Source organism: Mustela nigripes, chromosome 2 (assembly GCF_022355385.1).
Source record: "Mustela nigripes isolate SB6536 chromosome 2, MUSNIG.SB6536, whole genome shotgun sequence".
NCBI classification, from domain to species: domain Eukaryota; kingdom Metazoa; phylum Chordata; class Mammalia; order Carnivora; family Mustelidae; genus Mustela; species Mustela nigripes.
In genome coordinates this window covers 17435215-17457849 of record NC_081558.1, presented here as the reverse complement: position 1 = coordinate 17457849, position 22635 = coordinate 17435215, and the positions used below count along the sequence as shown (strand labels likewise).

The following is a 22635-nucleotide window of genomic DNA, read 5'->3' as shown; positions in this document are numbered from 1 at the left end:
CCCCGCTTTTAAAGGATACACAGCTGGAATGTTTGTGAAGTGGTTTTCATTTGCATTCAATTTGGGGAGTATTGCCATCTCAGCAATGCAAAGCCTTTCATTCCTTGAACATAGGATGTTTTCCATTTACTTAGATCTTCTTTAACCACTGTTTTGAACTTTTTAGTCTTGCCTGTTGTGCCCTTGGCACCTGTTTTACATTTCCTTTAGTTAAATTTATTCCTTTGTATTTTATTCTTCTGAATGCTTTTGTAAGTGAAATTATTTTCCTAATCTTAAGGGGAAAGCATTTCATTATTAAGTATGATGTTAGCTATTGGATTTTCCTAGATTCCTTTTATCGAGTTTAGGGAAATATTCTCTATGCGTAATTTGTTGAATCTTTTTATCTGGAAAACATGGTGGAGTTCACCAGCTGCTTTTTCTGTATCAATTAAGATGACCATGTGTTGTTTTTACTTTTTTCTTTAAATATGTTGTATTAATGATTCTTGCCTGTTGAACCTCTTTTGCAGTTCTGGGATCAATCCCACTTGATTGATCATGGGAATGTTCCACGGAATACTCTTCTTGGATTTAGTTCGCTTTTAGTATTTTGTTGAGGATTTTGCATCTGTATTCATAAGGGGCATTTGTTTAGTATTTTTCATTTTTTGTGGTAACTCTTATCTGGTTTGATATCAGGGTAGTACTTACCTCTAAGAATGAGTTAAGAATTGTTCTTGATTTTTTTGAAGAGTTTTGAGAATTATTCATGCTCATTATTCTTTAAATGTTTGCTGGAATTCATGTAGGAAGCCATTAAGTTCTGATTTTTTTTTTCTTTAATGTTTTCTAGGGACTGATTTACCCTGTTTACTTGTTTTCTACTTAGGTTTATTTAGTCTATTTTGGTTTTCTATTTAGGTTTTGGGGTTTTCTATTTAGTCTTTTTAGGTTTTCTATTTTGGTAGTGTGCCTCTTTGTAGAAATTTGTCTATTTCATATACATTGTCTCATTTGTTGCCCCCCCCCCCACACACATACACACACCGAAATCATAACAACCAAAAGTGGAAACAACTTAAATGTCTATCAACTGATAAATGGATAAAGAGAATGTGGTTTTGCAGTGGAGTATTACTCAACCATAAAATGGAATGAAGTACTGACATAATGTGACCTCATGGATCATCGTTGAAAACATGGTCATGAACAGGCAGATTTATAGCGACAGAATGTAGATTAATGTTTGCTTAGGGCTAGGAGAAACAGGCAAAGTGGGATGATAGCTAGCCGGTATGTGGTTTCTATTTGAGGTAATAGAAAGGTTTTAAAATTTACTGTGGTAATGATTGCACATATCTTGGAATATACTAAAACTCATTCAGTTGTACTCTTTTAATGAGTCGATTGTGTGGTATGTGAATTATATCTAAGTAAAGCTATTTTTTAAAAACGTTTATAATGGGGGTTGCCTGGGTGGCTTGGTTGGTTAAGCGTCTGCCTTTGGCTCAGGTCATGATCCCAGGGTCCTGGGATCCAACCCTGCATTGTATTATACTCCGTGCTCAGCGGAGCCTGCTTCTCCGTCTCCCTGTGCCTGCTGTTCTGCCTACTTGTGCTCTCTATCTCTCTGTCAAATAAATAAATAATTTTAAACAAAGTTTATAATGTCTTTTTACATTCCTTTTTATTTCTATTAGGTTGGTAGTAATGTCCCCATTTTCATTCCTGATTTTAGTAATTTGGTCCTTTTTTCCTCCCTTCATCAGTCTTAAAGACATCAATTTTACCAGCTTTTGATTTCAGTGATTCTTTCTGTTGTTTTTCTGTTCTCTATGTTATCGCCACTGTAATTAATCTTTATTCTTTCATTCTACTTGTTGGTTAAATCTGCCTTTTTTTTTTTTTTTAAAGATTTTACTTATTTGAGAGAGAGGGAGGGAGGGGCCGGAGGTAGGGCAAGGAGAAGGAAAGAATCTCAGTCAGACTCCATGCTGAGCATGGAGCCCACCATGGGGTGTGATTGAGATCATGACCTGATCTGAAATCAAGAGTTAGATGCTCAATGAGTTGAGCCACCCAAGTGCCCCTAAGTTTGCTCCACTTTTTAGTATTTCCTTGCTTTGGAAGATGGGATATTTCTTCTTTATTAATATTGACTTCTATTGCTGTATAAATTTCCCTCTCAGTGCTCCTTTTACTGCATTCTATAGGTTTAGACATATTTTTGTTTTCATTCTTCTCAAAGTATTTTGTAATCTCCCTTTTGGTTTCTTCTTTAACCCAGGGTTTTTGTTTGTTTTTTTTGTTTATTTGGGTTTTTTTTTAAAGATTTTATTTTTTTTTAAAGATTTTATTTATTTGACAGACAGAGATCACGAGTAGGCAGAGAGGCAGACAGAGAGAGAGGAGGAGATGTGGGGCTCGATCCCAGGACCCTGGGACCATGACCTGAGCCGAAAGCAGAGGCTTTAACCCACTGAGCTACCCAGGTGCCCCAACCCAGGGGTTGTTTTAAGAGTGTGTTGTTTATACACCAAATTAGTGAATTTTTTTAGATTTTCTTCCATTACCAATTTCTAATTTCATTCCATTGTATTCAGAAAAGACAATTTGTGTGGTTTCAATCTTTTAAATTTTATTGAGACTTTTTTTGTTGCATAATATATTGACCTAGTGAGTATTCCTTTTGCATTCTACTGTTGTTGAATGGCATCTTCTGTGTATGTTTGGTCTGGCTGGTTTATAGTGTTGTTCAAGGTGTCTGTTTTATCATTTTTCTAGTTGGTCTTCCCTTCATTGAAAATGATGTCTTGAAATTTCCAACTGTTGTTATTGAACTATCTATATTTCTTCCTTCAGTTCTGTCTGGTTTTGCTTTGTATATTTTGTTAGTTGTATACATATTTATAATTGTTGATCTTGCTCACGAATTGGCCCTTGTATCATTATATAACATCTTTCCTTTTTCTCTTTTATCTTTTTTTGCCTGTAAGTCTATTCTGTTTGGTATTAACATACCACTCCAGCTCTCTTTTGGCTACTGTGTTTGCATGGAATATCTTCTTTCTCTTAATTTACTCTTCAATCTCTTTGTGTCTTTGGATCTCAGATAGGTGTCTTATAGACAACATATTGTTTGTTGGATTTTAGGATTTTGCAGAATTGGGTTGTACCTTTGGTTCTGCCCTGTACAGCTCTAGCACTTTCAAAAGCTATTTAACCTTCATTAGCTCTGAGTTCTCTCAGGTATGACATGAAAGTGATGGTTAGATACTTTCTCCAGTGTACTTCATAGTCATGCTAGTTTGTGATATTGGACAGATGACATTTTGCTGCTAAGGAATTCTGATTACTTTAATTTATTACAAAGAGGAGTAAAATTTTAGGAACGTAGCTTCATAAGCAATACCTGGCTTCTCAAATGGCAAGTGTTCCTATATGCTAAAAGAAGCTAATTTTCACACCACAGGAAACTATTTCATACACGATTATCAGTAGTGTATTCCCACTACTGATTGTAGTAGTGGGAATATTTCTTTTCCCACTTTTCTTACATTGTTCATTACATTTCTTACATTGTTACATTGTTTTCTTACATTGTTCATTAATTTTTTTCTCTTCATTATGAAGCAATTTCTGATGAGTAACTCAAGCTAAAGGTTTCTTGCTGTCACCTCGCCTCATTCTATCTCTGTTTCAGTTGTGTACAGTTTACTAATTATGCTTCAACTGCAGTCATTTTTTATTTCTCTTTGATTTGTTCTTAGAATAAAGCGTATGTAAAATAGAAAGTGAAACTGCCACGCAAGACTCCACAGATGGAGTGCAAGACTCCACTCTGTTCTGAGTGGTCTGAGTAGATAGCACTGAGGTCTCTTCAAGCGTAAAATCTCATGGTCTCCCTGAGGTTGCATAGGTCCTATTCCTTTTGTTCCCTCTGCCTTCGTGAAAGTGTCAATCTAGGAGTCTCATTTTGCAGATATCTGGAAACAGATTTTCGGATCAAACCTCTTACTCTTAGCCCTTAGAGCAAATTTTTGGCATTTTTTTTTTACTTGTTCTTAACAGAGTATCCATAGTATTTCTTGGTTTGAAAACTCACTTATTTTTCTGTCTTAGATGGATACCCAAATTAGCAAGCCAAGCCATATCCCTCTTGCTTTTTACTGATTCTGCACCACCAGGCAGTGCCCAGCTCAGGCAGGGGAAGCGTGGACCTATTGAATGCCTGGGAAATGTCTTACTTTCCTCGACTTTTTGTGGTTTTGGTTCATTTGCAGCATCTTTTAGTTCCCTGTGGTCATGGAATTGAAAAGGGTTGGCACCACCTTCTTAGTGTGATTCAAAGAAGTTTCTGTACTTAGCAAAATCAGGGACAAGTTTCTATATGTGAATCTGTTTTTAAAATTTTGGTAGGTGATCCCATAGAGCATTAGGGGTTAAGAAACAGGTTGCAAACAGCCATTTCTAATTTAACAAACCCAAAATGTAGCGACCTCAGTCTTTCTGGGGCCCTTTTTCTGATTGAGTAGTGAAGGTGTGGTTTCCGCAGGGAGCAAAGCTTGGATCTGACTGCTGCAGGAAGCACTGGAGGCGGCAGGGGATGATTCTTTGAATGGCACAGAAAGTAAACTTCATTCATAGTAGCTGGAAATAGCCTATCAGAAAACCTCTCTGAAGTACAGTGGATACTCACTAGTTGCAACAACAGAATTTGGGCCCTTTTACCATTTAGTAAGTGTAAAGGAAAATACCGGTATAATATGAATATTTGGGAATGAGTTGTAAATAGAATTGTAACTTAATACTGGCCTATGATAGTTAATGGATTTATGTCGGGCTGTGACTGACAGAATAAATTAGGAGACAGCAAATGGTTCTTGGGGTGGAATTGGCTCAGCAAAATTGTGTTGTGAAGGCAACAGTGTACCTCCTTTCCTTCTGAGCCACATTCCAGATAGGGCGTTCACAGAAAGGAGGTATTGATTTTACATTTAAACTGACACTTGATATAACAAAACAGTGCCACTGATTTGAAATAGAATGATGCAGGATTTTCCTTATCAAGATACTGTTCTTGAATGGGGAGTTCACATACTTTTCTATTGTTAAACTTAATTTACTATGCTGTCCGTATTAACTTATATTTATTAACAGTGGTAAAATGACAATACAGGAAAAAATAAGTAAGTTTCCTTGTGAAATACAGGACTTCTCTTGGATTTCTTACATTGACCTTTCTAACTTTTCTTTTTTTTTTTTTTTTTTTTAGGTTTTTTTTTTTTTTTTTGACAGAGATCACAAGTAGGCAGAGAGGCAGACAGAGAGAGAGAGAGAGGAGAAAGCAGGCTCCCTGCTGAGCAGAAAGCCCGATGTGGGGCTCGATCCCAGGACCCTGGGATCATGACCTGAGCCAAAGGCAGAGGCTTTAACCCACTGAGCCACCCAGGCGCCCCAGACCTTTCTAACTTTTCATTGTGGGTTTGGAATGTGGAGAGTGTTTGGTAAAATCTGGAACACCTCTTATTTTCATTTTAGGTGACTTCTAGGAATTCTTGAGGAAATGAGTGCTCCCTTCTCAGAAGGGGCTTGTCATTTCATCCTCTTTAACTCTACTCATTCAACAGTATCTACTGACTTCTCTAAATCTGCATGGTTTTTTGTTTCTGTTTGGCCAGAGACCATTCTGGGAATAGAAAAAATACTGATATTTGAGACCTTTTGCATTTAACTAAAAATATTATCAGATTTTATTTGCCCAGTTATAGGGGAAGGTGAGGGAAGTTAAGAAATGAAATGAAAAGAATTTTTTTTAATTTTTTATTTTTTATAAACATATAATTTTATCCCCAGGGGTACAGGTCTGTGAATCGCCCGGTTTACACACTTCACAACACTCACCATAGCACATACCCTCCCCAGTGTCCATAACCCCACCCCCCTTCTCCTAACCCCCCTCCCCCCAACAACCCTCAGTTTGTTTTGTGAGATTAAAAGTCACTTATGATTTGTCTCCCTCCCAATCCCATCTTGTTTCAGAATGAAAAGAATTTTAAACATTTTTCAGAAGTTGTTGGAAATCAGCATTTCTTTGTGACACATTATATAGGGGTTTTCTGACTGGTGCTTTGAGGGTTTTCTTTTTTTGTTTGTTTGTTTTAAGATTTTATTTATTTATTTGACAGACAGAGATCACAAGTAGGCAGAGAGGCAGGCAGAGAAAGATGGGGAAACAGGCTCCCTGCTGAGCAGAGAGCCCAACGTGGGGCTCGATCCCAGGACCCTGAGACATGACCTGAGCCGAAGGCAGGAGCTTAACCCACTGAGCCACCCAGATGCCCCTTGAGGGTTTTTTTTTTTAATAATCCTTTGGAGGAAGTGGCATTTTTATTATAAAACCAAGGAAACTAAGTTTTATCAGATGATGTAGGCTTGTGAGAATCTGGTTTCAATTTTGAACCTAAATATCCAGTCCTAAAGCTCAGCCTCTTTTTATTGTCGCCTCGTGCCGGAAGTATAATGTGTAGGTATGTCTGTATTTTTCATTCATTGAACAAGGATCATTTAAGACCTTAGCTCCATTGTACTGTCCTGCCTTATATCCTATGGGAAATATAGTAGGAGGAGACCCAGGTCCTCTTGAAAATCTATAGGAGCTACATAAGGAGAGGCAAATGTACCAGGAAGAGCAGCTAGATGATTCATCTCTACGAGATCAAGTGCTTAGAAACCCACGCCAGAATTTAGTCAGAGTGAGTCAGTGTACAAGCCTGCACTGCATTGCATAAGCATTCTTGAATGGGAGGTCAGTCCTGGACTTCTTTTTTTTTTCCCCCTTTTAACTCCTAGGGATAAATAAGACTATAAATGTGTTGTTACCATGTCATTTCATTGTGCTAGGGTACTGGTGACCAAAACATACCAAAATCCCTGCCTACAAGGATTGTATATTTTCAAGGTGGAAGATGAAATATGTGATACATAAAACTTCGATTGTGTAAATTAAATGTAAATATGTAGAAAGAGTATATTGGCTGGTAAGTGGTATGGTAAAAATTAAAGTAGGATTAGGAAGATAAGTGTGAGTGTATGGAATTGTAATTTTTGTAGTTCAAGGAATATGTTACCAAGAAAGTGACATTTGTGCAAAGGTGTGAAGGAGTCATCAGACATCTTAGGTCAGAGTGCTGTGGGCACTGGGAGCAACCACTGTACAGGTCCCTAGACAGGAGCTGCCTGGCATAGTTGAGGAATACCAAGGGGAGATCATGGACAAGTAGCTGGACCGCACATAGTGGCGGTTATGGGAGATGATGAGGGGCTTATGGGCTATAAGTTTTAATTTTTACTCTAGGTGAGATGGAGCCAATGGGGGGCTTCGACCAGAAGAGTGTCAGGAGTACCTATATTTTTAAAACTCACTCTACTAGGATGAGAACATCACCTGTCTAGGAGTTATTAAATTGATTTATTTCTCAGAGAACTTATGTAATACATTTGAATATCAAATTTTTTTTTACCATATCACATAAATACTTTTTAAAAAAGACTTATTTATTTATTTGATGGAGAGTGAGACAGCCACAGAGGAAACACAAGGAGGGGGAGTGGGAGAGGGAGAAGCAGGCAGCCGGATGCGGGCTCAATCCCAGAACCTGAGCCGAAGGCAGATGCTTAACCACCCAGCTGGCCCTATTAAATACTTTAGTAATTTCTCTTTACTTGACCTGGAGACTTGACAGAATAGCCTTCTGATAACCCGTTTACTTATAGTCAAACATACTGAAAATACTGAAAGGATAGCGCAGTGAGATTTTGTGGGCCTACCAGTTAGGTTCAACTTTGCTGTATCTATCTAGCAGTCTAAATGATTTTTATTTTGTTTTTGGTGAACTATTTCAAAATAAGTTGTAGACAGCATGAGTCTGCACCCTAAATAGTTCAGCATGTGTCATCTTATAGGAATAAGGACGTTCTCCTATATAATTAACACAATATAATGCATCTTAGTCCCTTTTGAGGCTGGCAGCCCTTCCTTTCCCAGGGAATTGGAATGTATGTGCATATTCAAGGGTCTTTTGAAGACTTATTTAGTGTAGCCCCCATTTGTATTTCCTGATGTCAAGTATTGGTTTTATTTATTTAATTTTTTGCCTCTGAGTAGATTAACTGTATCTTAATTTTGGTTTAGAGAAATTTGAAAGATTGAGTTAATCGATGTTTGTTGCTTACAGTTGACTATATATGCTCTAGGGCTATTGAATCACAAGTAGAACATTAGAGAAGATTCTTTTATGTCAATGAGTGGATTGTCCACTGAGCTCTGTAACATCCTGTGGAATATGGGGCTGCAAAGAGTGTATCTTGAGCCATTGGCCCCCCTCTGTGTAGAAGAGCCCAATTAATCACTTCTAGTTTTTAGGAAAGTTAAAAACTAGTCTCTAGTCCATCAGGAGATTAAGAGCATCCTGACAATAATGTCGAAAGGGTCACTTTCTAGGAACAGGAAACCCAGAAGTGACTGTTCTAGTTCTTGCCTCAAGATACTAGTCATCGCTTATAAATAGCCTCATTCTTCTCATCACGAGGATTTCCATAACATTTTAAAAATCAGGCACTTTTAGAACACCATGTGTGAAAATATGCTAGGCTGGTGAAGCTAAGCAAACAGTGGAACAGTATTTGATTATGGGACTTCCATCATGTAGAGTGGCTTCTCTGTCCTCTTTGTCAATATTCTGTTTGAAGGGCTCTTCTAAATATCAAGAGGCAGAGAAGGATAGAGTCCCTTTTCTTAGCAGCTTATAATTGGACATTTAACCTCTAAGGACTAGCTAATGCTGGCTGGGATTTAAGTGACTTGGCTAAAGACCCATATTTATTAAATGGTAGGATACGTATTTTTAGGAAGAAATTGGCTTCCATTATATAATGTAATTATATAATGCCTTTGGGGACTTTTATCAAATTAGGCCTTTTGTTTACTTGATGGAGATGTCTTGCTATAGGCTACTATGTAGGGCATAAGTAATACCCTCTCTTCGGGGCATCTGGGTGGCTCAGTCTTGGTAAAGCATCCAACTCTTGATTTCAGCTCAGGTCATGATCCCAGGGTCTGAGATGGAGCCCTGTGGTCAGCAGGGAGTCTGCTTTTTTCCTTCTCCCTTTCCCCGTGCTCCACACCTCACTACACACACTCTCTCAAACAAATAAGTCTTAAAAACAACAACAACAACAATACTCTATTAATTGGGACTGTTTTTTGTGATGGGCTACATGTGTGTAGAAAAATAATCCAGTGTTCAAGGATTAGGGCCATAATAAAGCATAGATATACATAATATTAATTGTTCAAGGAGGACTGTAAGAGTTAGCACGAAGGGACATGTAAGTTTAGACTGAGGAAGACTTCACAAAGAAAGGATTTGAACTGAACAATGGGAAGGAGGTTTAGGATGTCAGTGAGCCAGGCTGGAGGAAGGATTCGGTTGTGCAGAGCAATGTGAATAAAGGCACAGAGATGGTAACAGAGGGTGGGACATAAACTGGCTTAGCTGCAACCCAGGGTTCAGATAAGGACAGTGAGAGATCAGATGCTCAGCTAGATGGGAGCAGAGTCACAGCGGATGGTGCAGGCTGGAACTGTATACTGGTAGTTCTACGGAGTACTGATCTACTACAGGGAATGACATGGTCTGTTTCCCAGAAGTGTTGAGTGAGTTCCTACCATCGGCTTTACTCTGTTCCTTGACAAGACACAAATTATTGGACTAGCAGTTCTCAAACTTTTTTGGTCTCAAGCCTTCTTTATGCCCTTTAAAAATAATGAGGAACCAAAATGCTTTAATTTATTTGAATTATATCTGTTGATATTAACTGTATCTGAAATTAAAACAGAAACTTTGAAACCAAAACAGTACACAGGTGCACGTTCCTGTAGCTGACTTCATTGTGTGTCATGCAGCTTCTGGAAAGCCATGCTCCACTCTTAGTAGAGGAGAGTGGAAAGGCAAATAACATCTTTGTGTTGTTATAAAAATAGTGTTGACCTTGGGGACCTTTCTGCCATGGTTGGTGGGGGGGTGGTACCTGGACCACACTCTGAATTGCTGATTTAAACATTTGTCCTTGAAGAATATTCAGTTAGGGTGGGGAGACATTATAAGTAGGTAGGTAGGAAAGGGAGGCAGAAAAGAAGGAAGGGAGGGAGGGAGGTGAAAGACAAAAGACAAATATAGGTAGAGGCCCAAGTGAAGGAAACAGTTACGTTTGGGTCATTTAGGGAAGACTTCAGAGAGGCAGTAACTTTTAAACAGTAAGGAAAGAGGAAAAAAAGGATGAGCGTGTGTGGCATATTCTGGAAATAATACCACGAAGTACTGTGACCAAGTGCAGCCGAACAGATGTGTGTGGAGGGGGTGATTTTGAAGGGCTTTTACCTTGTAGAAATCAAGAAGTCACCAGGAAGAAGAAATAACAGGATTCAGTCTGTTTTAGGAAGTACCTGCAGACAGTTTACAGATGACGGGCAGGAAATGGAAGAGTTGCCACCAAATAATCATAGTTCTTTTCCAGAAGCAGCATTACTTATTTGTAACTCCACTTTTTTATTTTTGCAAGCATTTCGTTCTCTCCTCCAAGTTGCCTTTCCTGGTTCTTTCAGCTCTTAGGGGCTGGTTCCTAGATCTCCTCATTCTCCTTTTGCTGGCAGTATTATCACTGGACTAAAAAGCACTTGGTTGCCAAAGCTAGGAGAAAGGTGTGGTGCCCGTGGAGGACAGTGTTCTGGCCTGGTGGGTGGGAGGAGATAGAAGCTCAGCGCTCCAAGGGTGAAAGAGACATGCAGCTAAAGGAGGTTTGGGGGTACTGGGCAAACGTGGAGGCGGAGGCCTGGAGTCAGTTGGGGGATCAGTATTGCAACTGTGGTGGGAGACAGAGCAAGAAATAGAGTGGAATCAGACTGGTATTACCATTTCCTGAATCTGGTCTCTGAAGATACTGTTATCTTGTGGCTGCCAGCTAATTGGCCTCTCAGCCTTGGTTGAGTTTCGTTCAAACATCCAGGAGGTGTATAGATAGTCTCCTATTGCTGCATAGTCCGTTATCACAAAGCTGGTGGCTTGAAACTGGATATATTTATTGTCTCATTGCTCCTATGATTCAAAAGTTTGTGCGTGGCCTAACGGGACCCTCTGATGGGGATATTGTGAGATTGCACTCAAGGTGATGGCTGGGTTGTGTTCGCAGCTACTAAAGAATCCACTTCCGTGTTCACTCCTGTCGTCAGAATTTATTTATTTCTAGTTGTAGAACTGAAGGCTCCAGCTCCTTGCTGGCTGTTGGCTGGAAGCTACCCTCAACGACCAGAGGCCACCACCCACTGTTCCTCACCAGCTGCTTCCCCACCAGGGCAGCTTGCTGCATCAGGCCCTCAAGGAGAGTTTCTAGAGTGAGTGTAGTAAAGACGGGGCCTCATATAACTGAACATTGCATCGCCTTCCCCTTACTCTGTCGGTTAGATACACGTCATAGGGGCGCATGGGTGGCTCACTGGGTTAAGGTCTCTGCCTTTGGCTCGAGTCGTCATCTCGGTCCTGGGATCGGGCCCCGTGTTGGGCTCTGTTCGGCGAGGAACCTGCCTCCCCCTCTCTCTCGGCCTGCTTGTGATCTCAGTCTGTCATATAAATTAATTAATTTTTTAAAAAAGGAAGAAACACGTCACAGGTGCTGCTAACACTCAGGGGGAGGGTACTGTACAAGGACATGAAAAACCATGAGTTAGGGATCCATGGGACCACTCTAGAATCTCACCACCTTGGTAGTCATTCTCCCAGGTTCTGGTCATACCCCCTGTTTGCAGGTGTGTCCCTCAATTCCCAGCATTAACGTTAAGACCTTAAGAGTTACAGACCTCCACAGTATCTGTATTCATAAGCAGGATTGTCACAGTATGAACTTTACTATCATAAGGTTCAGCAAACATTTTCTGTAAAGAGCCATGATAAAAATTTCAGGCTCCTGCAAACCAGACAGTCTGTGTCATAATTACTCAGACCTGCCTTTGTAGTGCAAAAGCAGCTGTAGACCATATTTAAACAAACAAGTGTGGCTGCATTCTAATGAAACTATATTTACAGAAATAGGCAGCAGGGCTGTAGTTTGCTGACCCCCAGTCAATCAGATCGGTCAGCTATCTCTGACCCATTAGTAACATTTTAAGAGAATGGGACAAGGGCCAGTGATTCATGACTGACCCTTTAAAGGAAAATTAAAAGTCGCATGGGGAGGGAAAGTCACGGAGGGCCTGTCAGATTGGGAAGGACCTTTGGAAGTTCAGGGCAGAATGAGAGCCCTCTGTTGGTGTCACTGAGGCAGTGCCACCAGCCACGGCAAGAGCTCTTGTTAGTAGAGAGGTAGGACTAGGGTGCAGTCCTAATAACTAATATCATAGTTAATGCTAATAACATTAGTTAATAACTAATAACATAGTTAATGCTAGTAACATTAATATCGTTGAACACTTACAGAGCAAGTTTGCATGAAATAATTTGTTTAATCATTAGCACTATTAGCACTGCTCTTAGGAAGGAGTGCTGTCATTGTTCTCCTCTTGTAGGTAAACAGACCCAAGTGCCGGTCAGCTAAGTAGTTTGCCCACGATCACTTCGGGCAGCCACTTCAGGGGCAGAATTTGAACCTAGACAGTCTGGATCCAGTACTCACCCACTTCTTCTGGAGTAGGGGCGAGGAAATTTTGGTTCTTAGGCCACATCCGGATTGTCACCTGCGTTTAGTTAGCCTGTAATATCTGAGAGTCGTTTTTACATTTTTAAATGGTTGGAAAAAATAAGAGTACTCTTCTGTGATGTACAAATTATAGGACGTTGACGTCTCAGTGTCTGTAAAGTTGTATTGAAACACATCCACACTCCAGTCCCAGGCTGCTCTCAGGGCCAGTGCTGTGCTGCTGGGGAGAGCTGGCGGCAGCTAAGCCTCATGCACCCTGCAGAGATGTGGAGAGGAGAGCTATTCTCTGGCATAAGCTCTGACTGTGAACCGTGATGCTGGTATTTTCCCCTGGCTGGCCCGGCAGTATCTCCTAGCTCAGTTAGTTATGTGTCAAAGGATTTTGTGCTTTCTCCGCCTTTGTGTTTGGCATTGGCCCACTGGTTTGTGTTATGTGCCTTCTTGCTTAAATTTGGAACTTTTTAAAAATTCATTCTAGTATCATCTTCATTTATCCCTGCAGACATGGGTCAGACCACACATTTGTAGGGAAGGATTCTCAGCCGTCTAGTTTATAGACGTCAACAAGACGACATGGCATATGGGAAGGGGTACAACCTCTTAAGCGGTTACGCTTCCAACCAGAATTCAGACCAAAGAAAAGCTGTTGTTTTGTGTTCCTTTTTCCAAGAAGATGTCTAAAAGCAGCTTGAAAAAGTGTTTTGTAGGATAGAAACCACTTTCCATACTCCTCCACATGGCATCTTGAGGAACACACAACTCCTAATTAACTCTTAATAGACATCTCATTAAAGGTCTGAGCACTGGCCGCAGGTTTCTTCCCTTTAACTGTACCATCATTGTATGGACAGGTGTTAATATTATGTGACTGTTCATCATGGGCTCATAGCTAATAAAAAGATTTAATATCAAATGTGACTGATGATCAGCTTTTAAATGACAACCCACAACCTCTTTAGGATGTGGAACTATAGGTTGCAGGTCATCCTGTAAAAGCTGATTATCTTTAAAAAAAAAAAAAAAAATACTGCACTCCTCCTACATAATACTCACTCTGTAATTAAGCTGACTCAGCAAAGGTGGCCTAAGGCCCATTCAATTAACAGTAACTTGTGAAGTTAGATTTGTTGTTTTTTCTTTTTAAACTCCATCTGTTTGGTTTTTGTTCAGATTTTATTTTTATATCTTAATGGGTCATAATACATGCTGTATATTTCATCTGAATAAGAATTAGAGCATTAACGGAGCACCTGGGTGGCTCAGTGGGTTAAAGCCTCTGCCTTTGGCTCGGGTCCTGATCTCAGGGTCCTAGGATCGAGCCCCACATCAGGCGCTCTGCTCAGCAGGGAGCCTGCTTCCCTCCTCTCTCTCTGCCTGCCTCTCTGCCTACCTGTGATCTCTGTCTGTCAAATAAATAAATAAATAATCTTTTAAAAAAAAGGATTAGAGTATTACCAACATCTCTGTCTCTCCCTTGTCTTTTTGCTTCCCAACTGCCAGCACTGAGAATCCTAAATTTTTTTAAATTTTTTTTCTTCTTTTTCTTTTTCTGAGAATCCTAAATTTTGAAATACCATTCGACTGCTTTTTGAGTGACTCTTATCACAAAGGAAGATGTACTGAATATGTTAGATGTAATTTTGTTTGTTTTTAAACTTTATAAAACATGGTTTATTTGTACTTCTGAGACTGTTTTCCTTACTCTTGGGTTTTTGGTGCATATCTGTGTAGTTACAGTGTATAGGTCGGCACAGTTCATTTATGTCCACTGCTGTGAAATAGGCTGTGGTGTGATGTAACCCACTTTAATCATCTGTCCTTCCATTACTGGATGGCCGTTTTGGGTTGTTTCTGTTTGTTGCATCTCAAACGTGGATGTCCAGTCTTGTTTGTACCTCACGAGACACCTCTGTGCCGGGTTTTACTGAGATGAGACGCTTCTCCAAGGGTGCTTGGTGGACCGGTTGTCACACTGGGACAAGGAGTTGGCATCATTTAGCGGCCCTCTGTTTAAACTGGTTGTTACTTTTTCATAAGCTGGATTTTTTGGTGGAAGAAATTTAGAGCATTGAATATTTTGAATGTTGAACCTTGATCATTCTTGTGTAACTTCTTTCTTTGTTGTGGAGTAATCCTGTGAGTTGTAGGGTTTTAGGAAATTCTGATTTTTTTCCCCAGAGTGAGTGAGTGTATGTGTCAGTTGACACTTGGACCATAACACTCAATCATACACTTCCTAGTGTTAGGCTCTGGGGATATAGCGGGTATAAAGTAACATACCATTTTATTTTATTTTATTTTTTTTATTTTTAAAAGATTTTATTTATTTATTTGAGAGACCGCATAACCAGGGGAAGTGGTAGAGGGCAAGGGAGAAGCCAGCTCTCCACAGAGCAGGGAGTCCAATATAAGGCTGGATCCCAGGACTCCTGGGATCATGACCTGAGCCAAAGAGACACTTAAAGACTGGGTCACCCCAGGCCCCAGTCCGTTGTCATTTTAAATTACACTCCTCTGTAACTCATTTGAGTATCTTCTGTTTCCTGGTCATACACACATCATTCTGTAACATAACTACTTTGTCTTTTGCTCACTTTTTAATTAATAGTTTTTATGATTTGCTATTTATAAATCTGATACACTGCTCTAGTTGCTGTGCTACCTGTGTTTTCTCCCTTTTGGGGAGCAACTTTTAATGAAAAGGAGTCCTTGATTTTATTAATAGAGTGAAGTTGGGGCTCCTGGGTGGCTCGGTTGGATTTCGGCTCAGGTCATGATCTCAGGGTTGTGGGATCGAGAGCACCCCCTCATCAGGCTCTGTTCTGAGCGTGGAGTCGGCTTGAGATTCTTTCCCTCTTCCTGCTCCTCCCACCACTCACATTCTCTCTTTTTTAAACAAACAAATAAAATCTATTTTTTTTAAAGGTTTTATTTATTTATTTGACAGACAGAGATCACAAGTAGGCAGAGAGGCAGGCAGAGAGAGAGGAGGAAGCAGGCTCACCGCTGAGCAGAGAGCCCGATGCCGGGCTCGATCCCAGGACCCTGGGATCATGACCCGAGCCGAAGGCAGAGGCTTTAACCCACTGAGCCACTCAGGCGCCCCATAAAATCTATTTTTAAAAATAATAAAATAATAGAGTGAAGTTAATTAGTCCTTTATGATTAGCACTTTTTGTGTTATGTTGAAAATAGAGTTCAGGTTTTGCTGTTTTCATGTGTCTTTATCTAGAATTGGTTTTTACCATGTGGGAAGTGGTTGCTTCTATATGTTAATTCTATAGCTAACCACCTTGCCCTGAGATGATTTCAAGTAACTTTTTTGGCAAATTCTTTCAGGTATACAGTTCTATTCTCTACAATCAAAACTGCTTGCTTCATTTTCTTAGTTGACTACTTTGGGCTACAGTCACTCTGGCAGCATGGAGGGTGCACCTGAGTGACTCAGTGGGTTAAAGCCTCTGCCTTTGGCTCAGGTCATGATCCTGGGGTGTTGGGATAGAGCCTTGCATTGGGCTCTCTGCTCGGCTGGGAGCCTGCTTCCTCCTGCCTCTCTGCCTACTTGTGATCTCTGTCAAATAAATAAACAAAATCTTTAAAGATCTCCATCCCAAGATCCTGAGACCATGACCTGAGCCGAAGTCAGAGGCTTCAACCCATTGAGCCACCCAGGCACCCCTGGCATAAGGTTTTTGGGAGTTCTTTGTCGCTTCCAATTTGACCTTTCCCTATTAATAGTTATGACCCTTTTTCCAGTCCTTACACAATTAATTTGTGCTTTCTTTGTCTTTTCTTGATCTATCACATCAGTTTATCGACTTTATTATTTCAAAGAACCAAGTTTGGGGTATATCAAGTCTTTCTGTTTTATGTTTTAACTCTATCGTATTTTTGTTTTTTATTGCTGTGATTTTTATCCTTGTTGTGTTTTTCTCTGTATCTTCTATATTCTGTTGTTCTTTTTCTGCTTCTCAAGAATAAAGAGTGTGTAAACATCAAGCTTTTTTTGTTTTTCTGATACAAGTTTAAGAAGCCTCTATATTTACTTCTTCATGCTATTTTTACTGACTCCCAAAATTACATTTCTAAGCCCAGAGAAATTTATCTGAATATTTTAAACTTAATTTCATTGCATTACGGTTAGAAACCTTGGGATGTGTGTCACTGACTTTTTGAAATCTGTTAAAGTTTACTCTTTACTTAATTTGTGACCAGTATTTTTAAATGTAACATGTGAGGTTGAAATTAAATACGTGTGTATTCTCTGGTGAGCATAAAACCAGCTTGCTGCATTTACATCCACTGTTGATCTTAATTGAGTAAAGTATATTCAAATCCCCACTGTGAGGCATATTTTCATTTCTGTCCTGCTGTTCTGTCAGCTTTTGCATTATGTAGTTTTGACACTTTTATTAGGTTCCTAAAAGTATGAAAAGTTAAATTTTTCTGGTGAATTAAGCCTTTTCTTCATCACATTGTCACCCTCCATTTCGAACAGTGCTCTGTTCTTGATGCCTGTATTAAGTAACAGTACTGTGAAAACAGCACCATTCCTTGGATTGGCTTTTGCCTGGCTTACCTTTCCTTATGCTTTTGTATTTCCCATTTTCATGGTCTCCGTATGGATCATTTCTTTAGAGGTGTTTTATAGCTTTGTACTTTTCTTTTTACCTGGTTTAATCTGTTTCCCTTTGTTTTATTTCTAGAAAATTTTTTGATCTTTTGGGTTTCTAAAACAATCTCTGCACATCTATCTCTAATATGCTTTTGTTGGTTGGAGATCTTTATTATTCTCTCTTTTAATGATCTGTTGCATTGACAGCTGTGCTAGATTCGGGATCTGGCAGATCTCATCTTGGTAGTAATCCTTGAGTGCTGAAACTGTCGATTAATGTTTCTGCTCAGTTTTTGTGGCTTCCTATTTTGGTGTTTAGCTCTGCTCTTTGTGAGCTCATTACTTGGATGGCTACAACTGGGATTGGAAAAACTGCAGAGGATTCTGTTTCTCTTAGTAGCCAGGGATTGCCCCTGGCTTGAGATCTCATTTGGCCACCTCCTCTGGCCAGCTCTGTAGAATCCCGGGCTTCTTCTCCTGCCCTGGATCTGGCTGGTCCAGGACTCAGCTTCCTGATGCTGAGCTCCTCTAAGCAAATAGGTCTGGGTGTGACCCTGGCTCCACTCCTTCCACACTCTGGCCCCACTCCTGGCACTGTAGTCTTCTGGCATTTTTTGGAAGGTGGTAATCTACCTTATGCAAGATTCGTGATATCCCGGACTGTCATGTCCCCGAATTCTGCAAGCAAGGTTTGCTTCCATCTGCAAGAATTAGAGCAAGAGGGATTTTCCTATTCAATAACTTTAACACGATTAGTTTTAAATATGTTTGTTTAGATATGTTTTAAGTATTCTCATTGAGGATAAATGCTGTTAGTCTTGCCATTTACAAGAGGATAATATTCAAATGAAAGCTGTAGGATATTTGAATGTTTTTATTTAAAACCACAGCAAACCCTCATTATGTGTGAAATATTTGTTTCTGTATAAAATTCTAAAAGCAAAAATATTTATCTAATTGTATTTTGTTTTTAAAATCTTCATTAACTTCCTAGCTACAGCATATAGTTAAGACTCCCTTAGTACCACATTCAGGGGTCTTCCTCCTGAGGCCCTTACCTGCATATGTCCCTCCTTCTCATCTCTCCTCTCTCATCGCCCCCTTCCTAGTCATCACCAAGAACTCCCATTTTCCCCATGCCCTTGAATCTTTCTGTCTCTTCCTTTAAAATGTCTTTCTCTATCTTGTACTACCCACCCCCAACCCCAGCCATGTCTGCATGGCTGTAATCGTTTATTCTTCCCCAACTGAAACAGTCGTGCCCTCTGTGCTTCTCACAGCATCTCCTACATACATGTCCACGATGGACTTCTTGCTTTGTGTCTTCCCCAGCCAGAATGTGAGGTCCTGGAGGTTCAGCATTATTTCTCCAACATGAAATACTCAAAATACATACTCCTTAAGCATTGGTTAAATAGTAATAAGTTACTTGGGACTCTTTTTTGCTTTTTCGTACTTAAAATTTTTTTGAGGCTATTATTTTTATGCATGCAGAACAATAAAACCCCTCAGTACACAGCTCCATGCATTTTCACAAATTAAACGCATTCACATAAGCAGCCCCAAGATCAAGAAGCAGATCATTACCAGCACCTCAGCCTGTTCCCCACCCCACCCCACCCCACGCCAAAACTCACTGCTTGTCTGCCCACCCCTTCCCTGGTTAATCACTGTCCTCATCTCTAACACATTGATTACTTTCTTCTGTTTTTGAACTTTGAAATTAATATAATCATAAAGTCTGTGTTTTATGCTAGACTTCTCATGTTAACCTTACGGTTGTGAGACTTGTCCATATTATGGTGCATACTTGTATTTCAAACATCACAGCTGTATGATCGCTTTTACCTTTGTTACATATTGTGTTACTTGTTCTTATTCTTCTCCTTGTAGAAGGGGCTGAAGAGGACAAAATGGAAACAGATACTGATGGTCAGCAGCCTGAAAAGGTGAAGTCTATGTGTTTGAATTCTCCTACCACAGAAAAGACACAGAGAGAGCATGCCTTTCATAGCATAACGGTTGGGTTTATTTTGATCTTTGATCCCTTTCAGGGAACTACAAATGATTCTGTCAGCCATTGGACTTTGCTGGTTTAAGGTATAAGTCTCACAAAGCATAGCAGAGGACATTTTTCACTTACACATTCAGGGAAGACTTATCCACTCCCCAACCTTTCCTTTTATATCCCTTTCAGGCACAGTTGGGAAAATGAATACAAAATTGTGGTTTTTATGAATATTGAATTATAGGGTTTGGTCCTGTACTTGTGCCAGAAGAGAATTACAGAATATTAAGGGATTTTTGTAGGAGAGTTAACTGCCAGCAGGAAAATAATTAGTAAAGTCTTAGTGAGAAGGTTGTATTTGAGGTAGGTTTTAAAGAGCAGGTAGCACTGTAAAGACTGAAACTGAAGTAGAGGTGAGGGACTCAAAGATCCCATTGGCCGTGGGGGAGGGATGCGGACGCCAGGGTACAGAAGGCGTCAACAGAGTGCCCCGTGTTCATGACCCACTCTCCAACTCAAAGAGGCTCTAAATGCCCAGTGAGTGTGGCAGAACAGGACCTCACAGCATCCTCAAGATCAGGGACACATGATTTAAAAATGGGCAAAGGACCTGAATAGACACTTTTTCCAAAGAAGACATTCAGATGGCCAGCAGACACATAAAAAGATGCTCGGTATCACTCATCATCAGGGAAATGCAAATCGAAACTACAGTGAGAAACTGCTCGCACCAATCAGAAAAGCTAATAACAAAAAGACAGCAAGTGTTGGCAACAGTGTGGGGAGAACGAACCCTTGTGCACTGTTGATGGGAATGCAGTTTGGTTCAGGCACTCTGGAAACTGTGGAACTTCCTCAGAAAGTTAAAGGTAGAACTACCATATGATCCAGCAATTCCGCTACTGGGTATTTATCCCAAGAAAACGAAAACACTAATTCAAAAACAGGTGCACCCCCTGTGTTCACTGCAGTATTATTTATAATGCTGAGACATGGAGGCAACACGAATATCCACTGATAAATGAATGGATAATGGAGAAGCGGTGTGTATCTCTCACACAACAGGAATAGTATTACCCAGTCATAAAAATCCAGTCTTGCCATTCACAACAACATGAATGGACCTAGAGGGTATTATACCAAGTGAAATAAGTCAGACAGAGAAAGACAGCTTCTTTTAATATTTAACTTAATGTGGAATCTAAAAAAACAAAACAGAAACAGCCCCATAAATACAGAGAACAGACTGGCGATTGCCAGGGGAGAAGGGTGTTAGAGAGATGGGCAAAGTAGGTGAAGGAGGATTAAGGTGCAAATTTCCCATTAAAAAATAAGTCAGGGGATTGAAAAGCACAGCATAGTGAATATGGCCAATACTATAATAATGTATGGTGACAGTAACTAGATTTATCATAACATTGTGTAATATATTGAATTGTCGCATCATTAGTGTTGTACCCCTGAACCTAATAAAACCTTGTATGCCAGCTATACTTCAGTATACTTCAGGAGTACACGATAAATATGCATTCACTATTTGACTGAACATATACAAGCTGGGATTTAAGGTCTCGATTGCATGTGTTGTTTTAAAATTGTACGTAGATAAGGATCGGATAATAGTAAAATTACAGTTCTTATACTGTTCTAAATATTATGCTTTGTGCTTTTACATTAATGCTTTTATGAATTCATCTGGTTTCTAAACAATCCCATCACGTCAGTGATAATCTCTTCATTTTATAGACAGTGTTTACATGATTTGTCCAAAGTCACAGGGATTTCAAAATCTGTAAATGAAACCTCATTCTGAATGGAGGAATTGAAGTTTTCAGTCCCCAGAGCATAGTCACTGATGCCCTATTGTAGCTCTTCCCAAAAACCATTAGCAAATGACTATATTAAAGGGCTTTGTCAGCTTTTTTATTTTGGTAGCATTCCATCTTGCTTCTGTGTTAATCAGTTTAAATGCTCTTGGTCCTTTTGGACAGGTATTTGATAATTCATTTGTTTATTTATGAAGCCTTTCTCTGTTTAACCAGAAAGCAATATACATGAATTTCCATGACATCCTTTGGACATTGTGACCCTGGCTTTATAATAGAGGGCACAGAGAGGGCGAGCTGTATTGATTTGTGAGCACTCAGGTATTGAGGAAGTAAAAGGTATTTCTTCAAATTTATTAATTTCTTTTCCAGCTCCTCTAAGACCCTTCTGAACCCAGTTCATTTCCTGCAAAAATAGTAGAGGCTTTTGTTACTCTAAGGTAATGTCACTTTAGAAGGACTGTTTTCCTCACTCTTCTCTTCTTTTGTACCCCTTATAGGCAGAAAACAAAGGAGAAAATGAAACAGATGAAGGTGACAAAGCACAAGATGGAGAAAATGAAAAAAACAGTGAGAAGGAGCAGGACAGTGAAGTTAGTGAGGATACCAAATCAGGTAATTCAAGGAAACTCTTTAGACTGTATTTATTTTATTTTATTTTTTAAAAGATTTTATTTATTTGAGAGAGAGAGAGCTAAAGGAGAGGTAGAAGAAGAAGGAGAGAATCTCAAGCAGACTCCGCGCTGTGTGTGGACCCCGATGGGGGACTTGATCTCATGACGCCAAGATCATGACCTGAGCCAAAATCAAGAGTTGGATGCTTAACTGACTGAGCCACCCTGGTACCCCCTTTTTAGACTTCATTATGTGAAATTAAAAAGCACTGGAGAAGTGTAGGCAGTTTAATTACAAAGTAATATTTCCTTACTCATGCTGTTTCTTTTGTTTTCTTAAGATTTTATTTATTTGTTTGACAGAGATCACAAGTAGGCGGAGAAGCAGGCAGAGAGTGAGAGAGGAGGAAGTGGGCTCTCCCCGCAGAGCAGACAGCCAATGCGGGTCTTGATCCCAGGACCCTGGGATCATAACCTGAGCCGAAGTCAGAGGCTTTAACCCACTGAGCCACTCAGGCGCCCCTTGTGTTTGTTTCTTAATGTAACAGTAAATATGCATTAGCGTTTGAGTTTTATTTTGCTCCTAAGGCACCAGTGCTAATGCTAGTGGCTGCCTTGTGTCAGTAGCGTGTAGACAGGCAAGTTGTTCGGTGTGGCTGAAGCACCATGCAGACCTGCCATTTTGGTCTCTGAGTCAGTGGCTGGTGGATCCATCGTGCCCATCTCAGAAAGCTTGCGGAAGTGCTTTGTTCTCCGCTTCTGATTTCCTGCAGACACCAGGGTCTCCCAGAGCAGCGCAGTGACTGATCTTGTTGGTCTTTGGGCTTAGTTCCCTTT

General features: G+C 40.0%; 1 protein-coding gene across 3 annotated transcripts in view; it reads left to right on the top strand.

Annotated features, from left to right (window-relative positions):
* Positions 1 to 22635, top strand: part of SMARCC1 (SWI/SNF related, matrix associated, actin dependent regulator of chromatin subfamily c member 1) — a 173938-nt gene that overhangs the window by 107967 nt on the left and 43336 nt on the right. For all 3 annotated transcript variants that reach the window (XM_059389606.1, XM_059389605.1, XM_059389607.1), the window contains exons 22-23: positions 19244 to 19299; positions 21685 to 21799. In XM_059389606.1, the coding sequence (XP_059245589.1) occupies positions 19244 to 19299; positions 21685 to 21799 (171 nt within the window). The remainder of the gene's footprint in view (positions 1 to 19243; positions 19300 to 21684; positions 21800 to 22635) is intronic.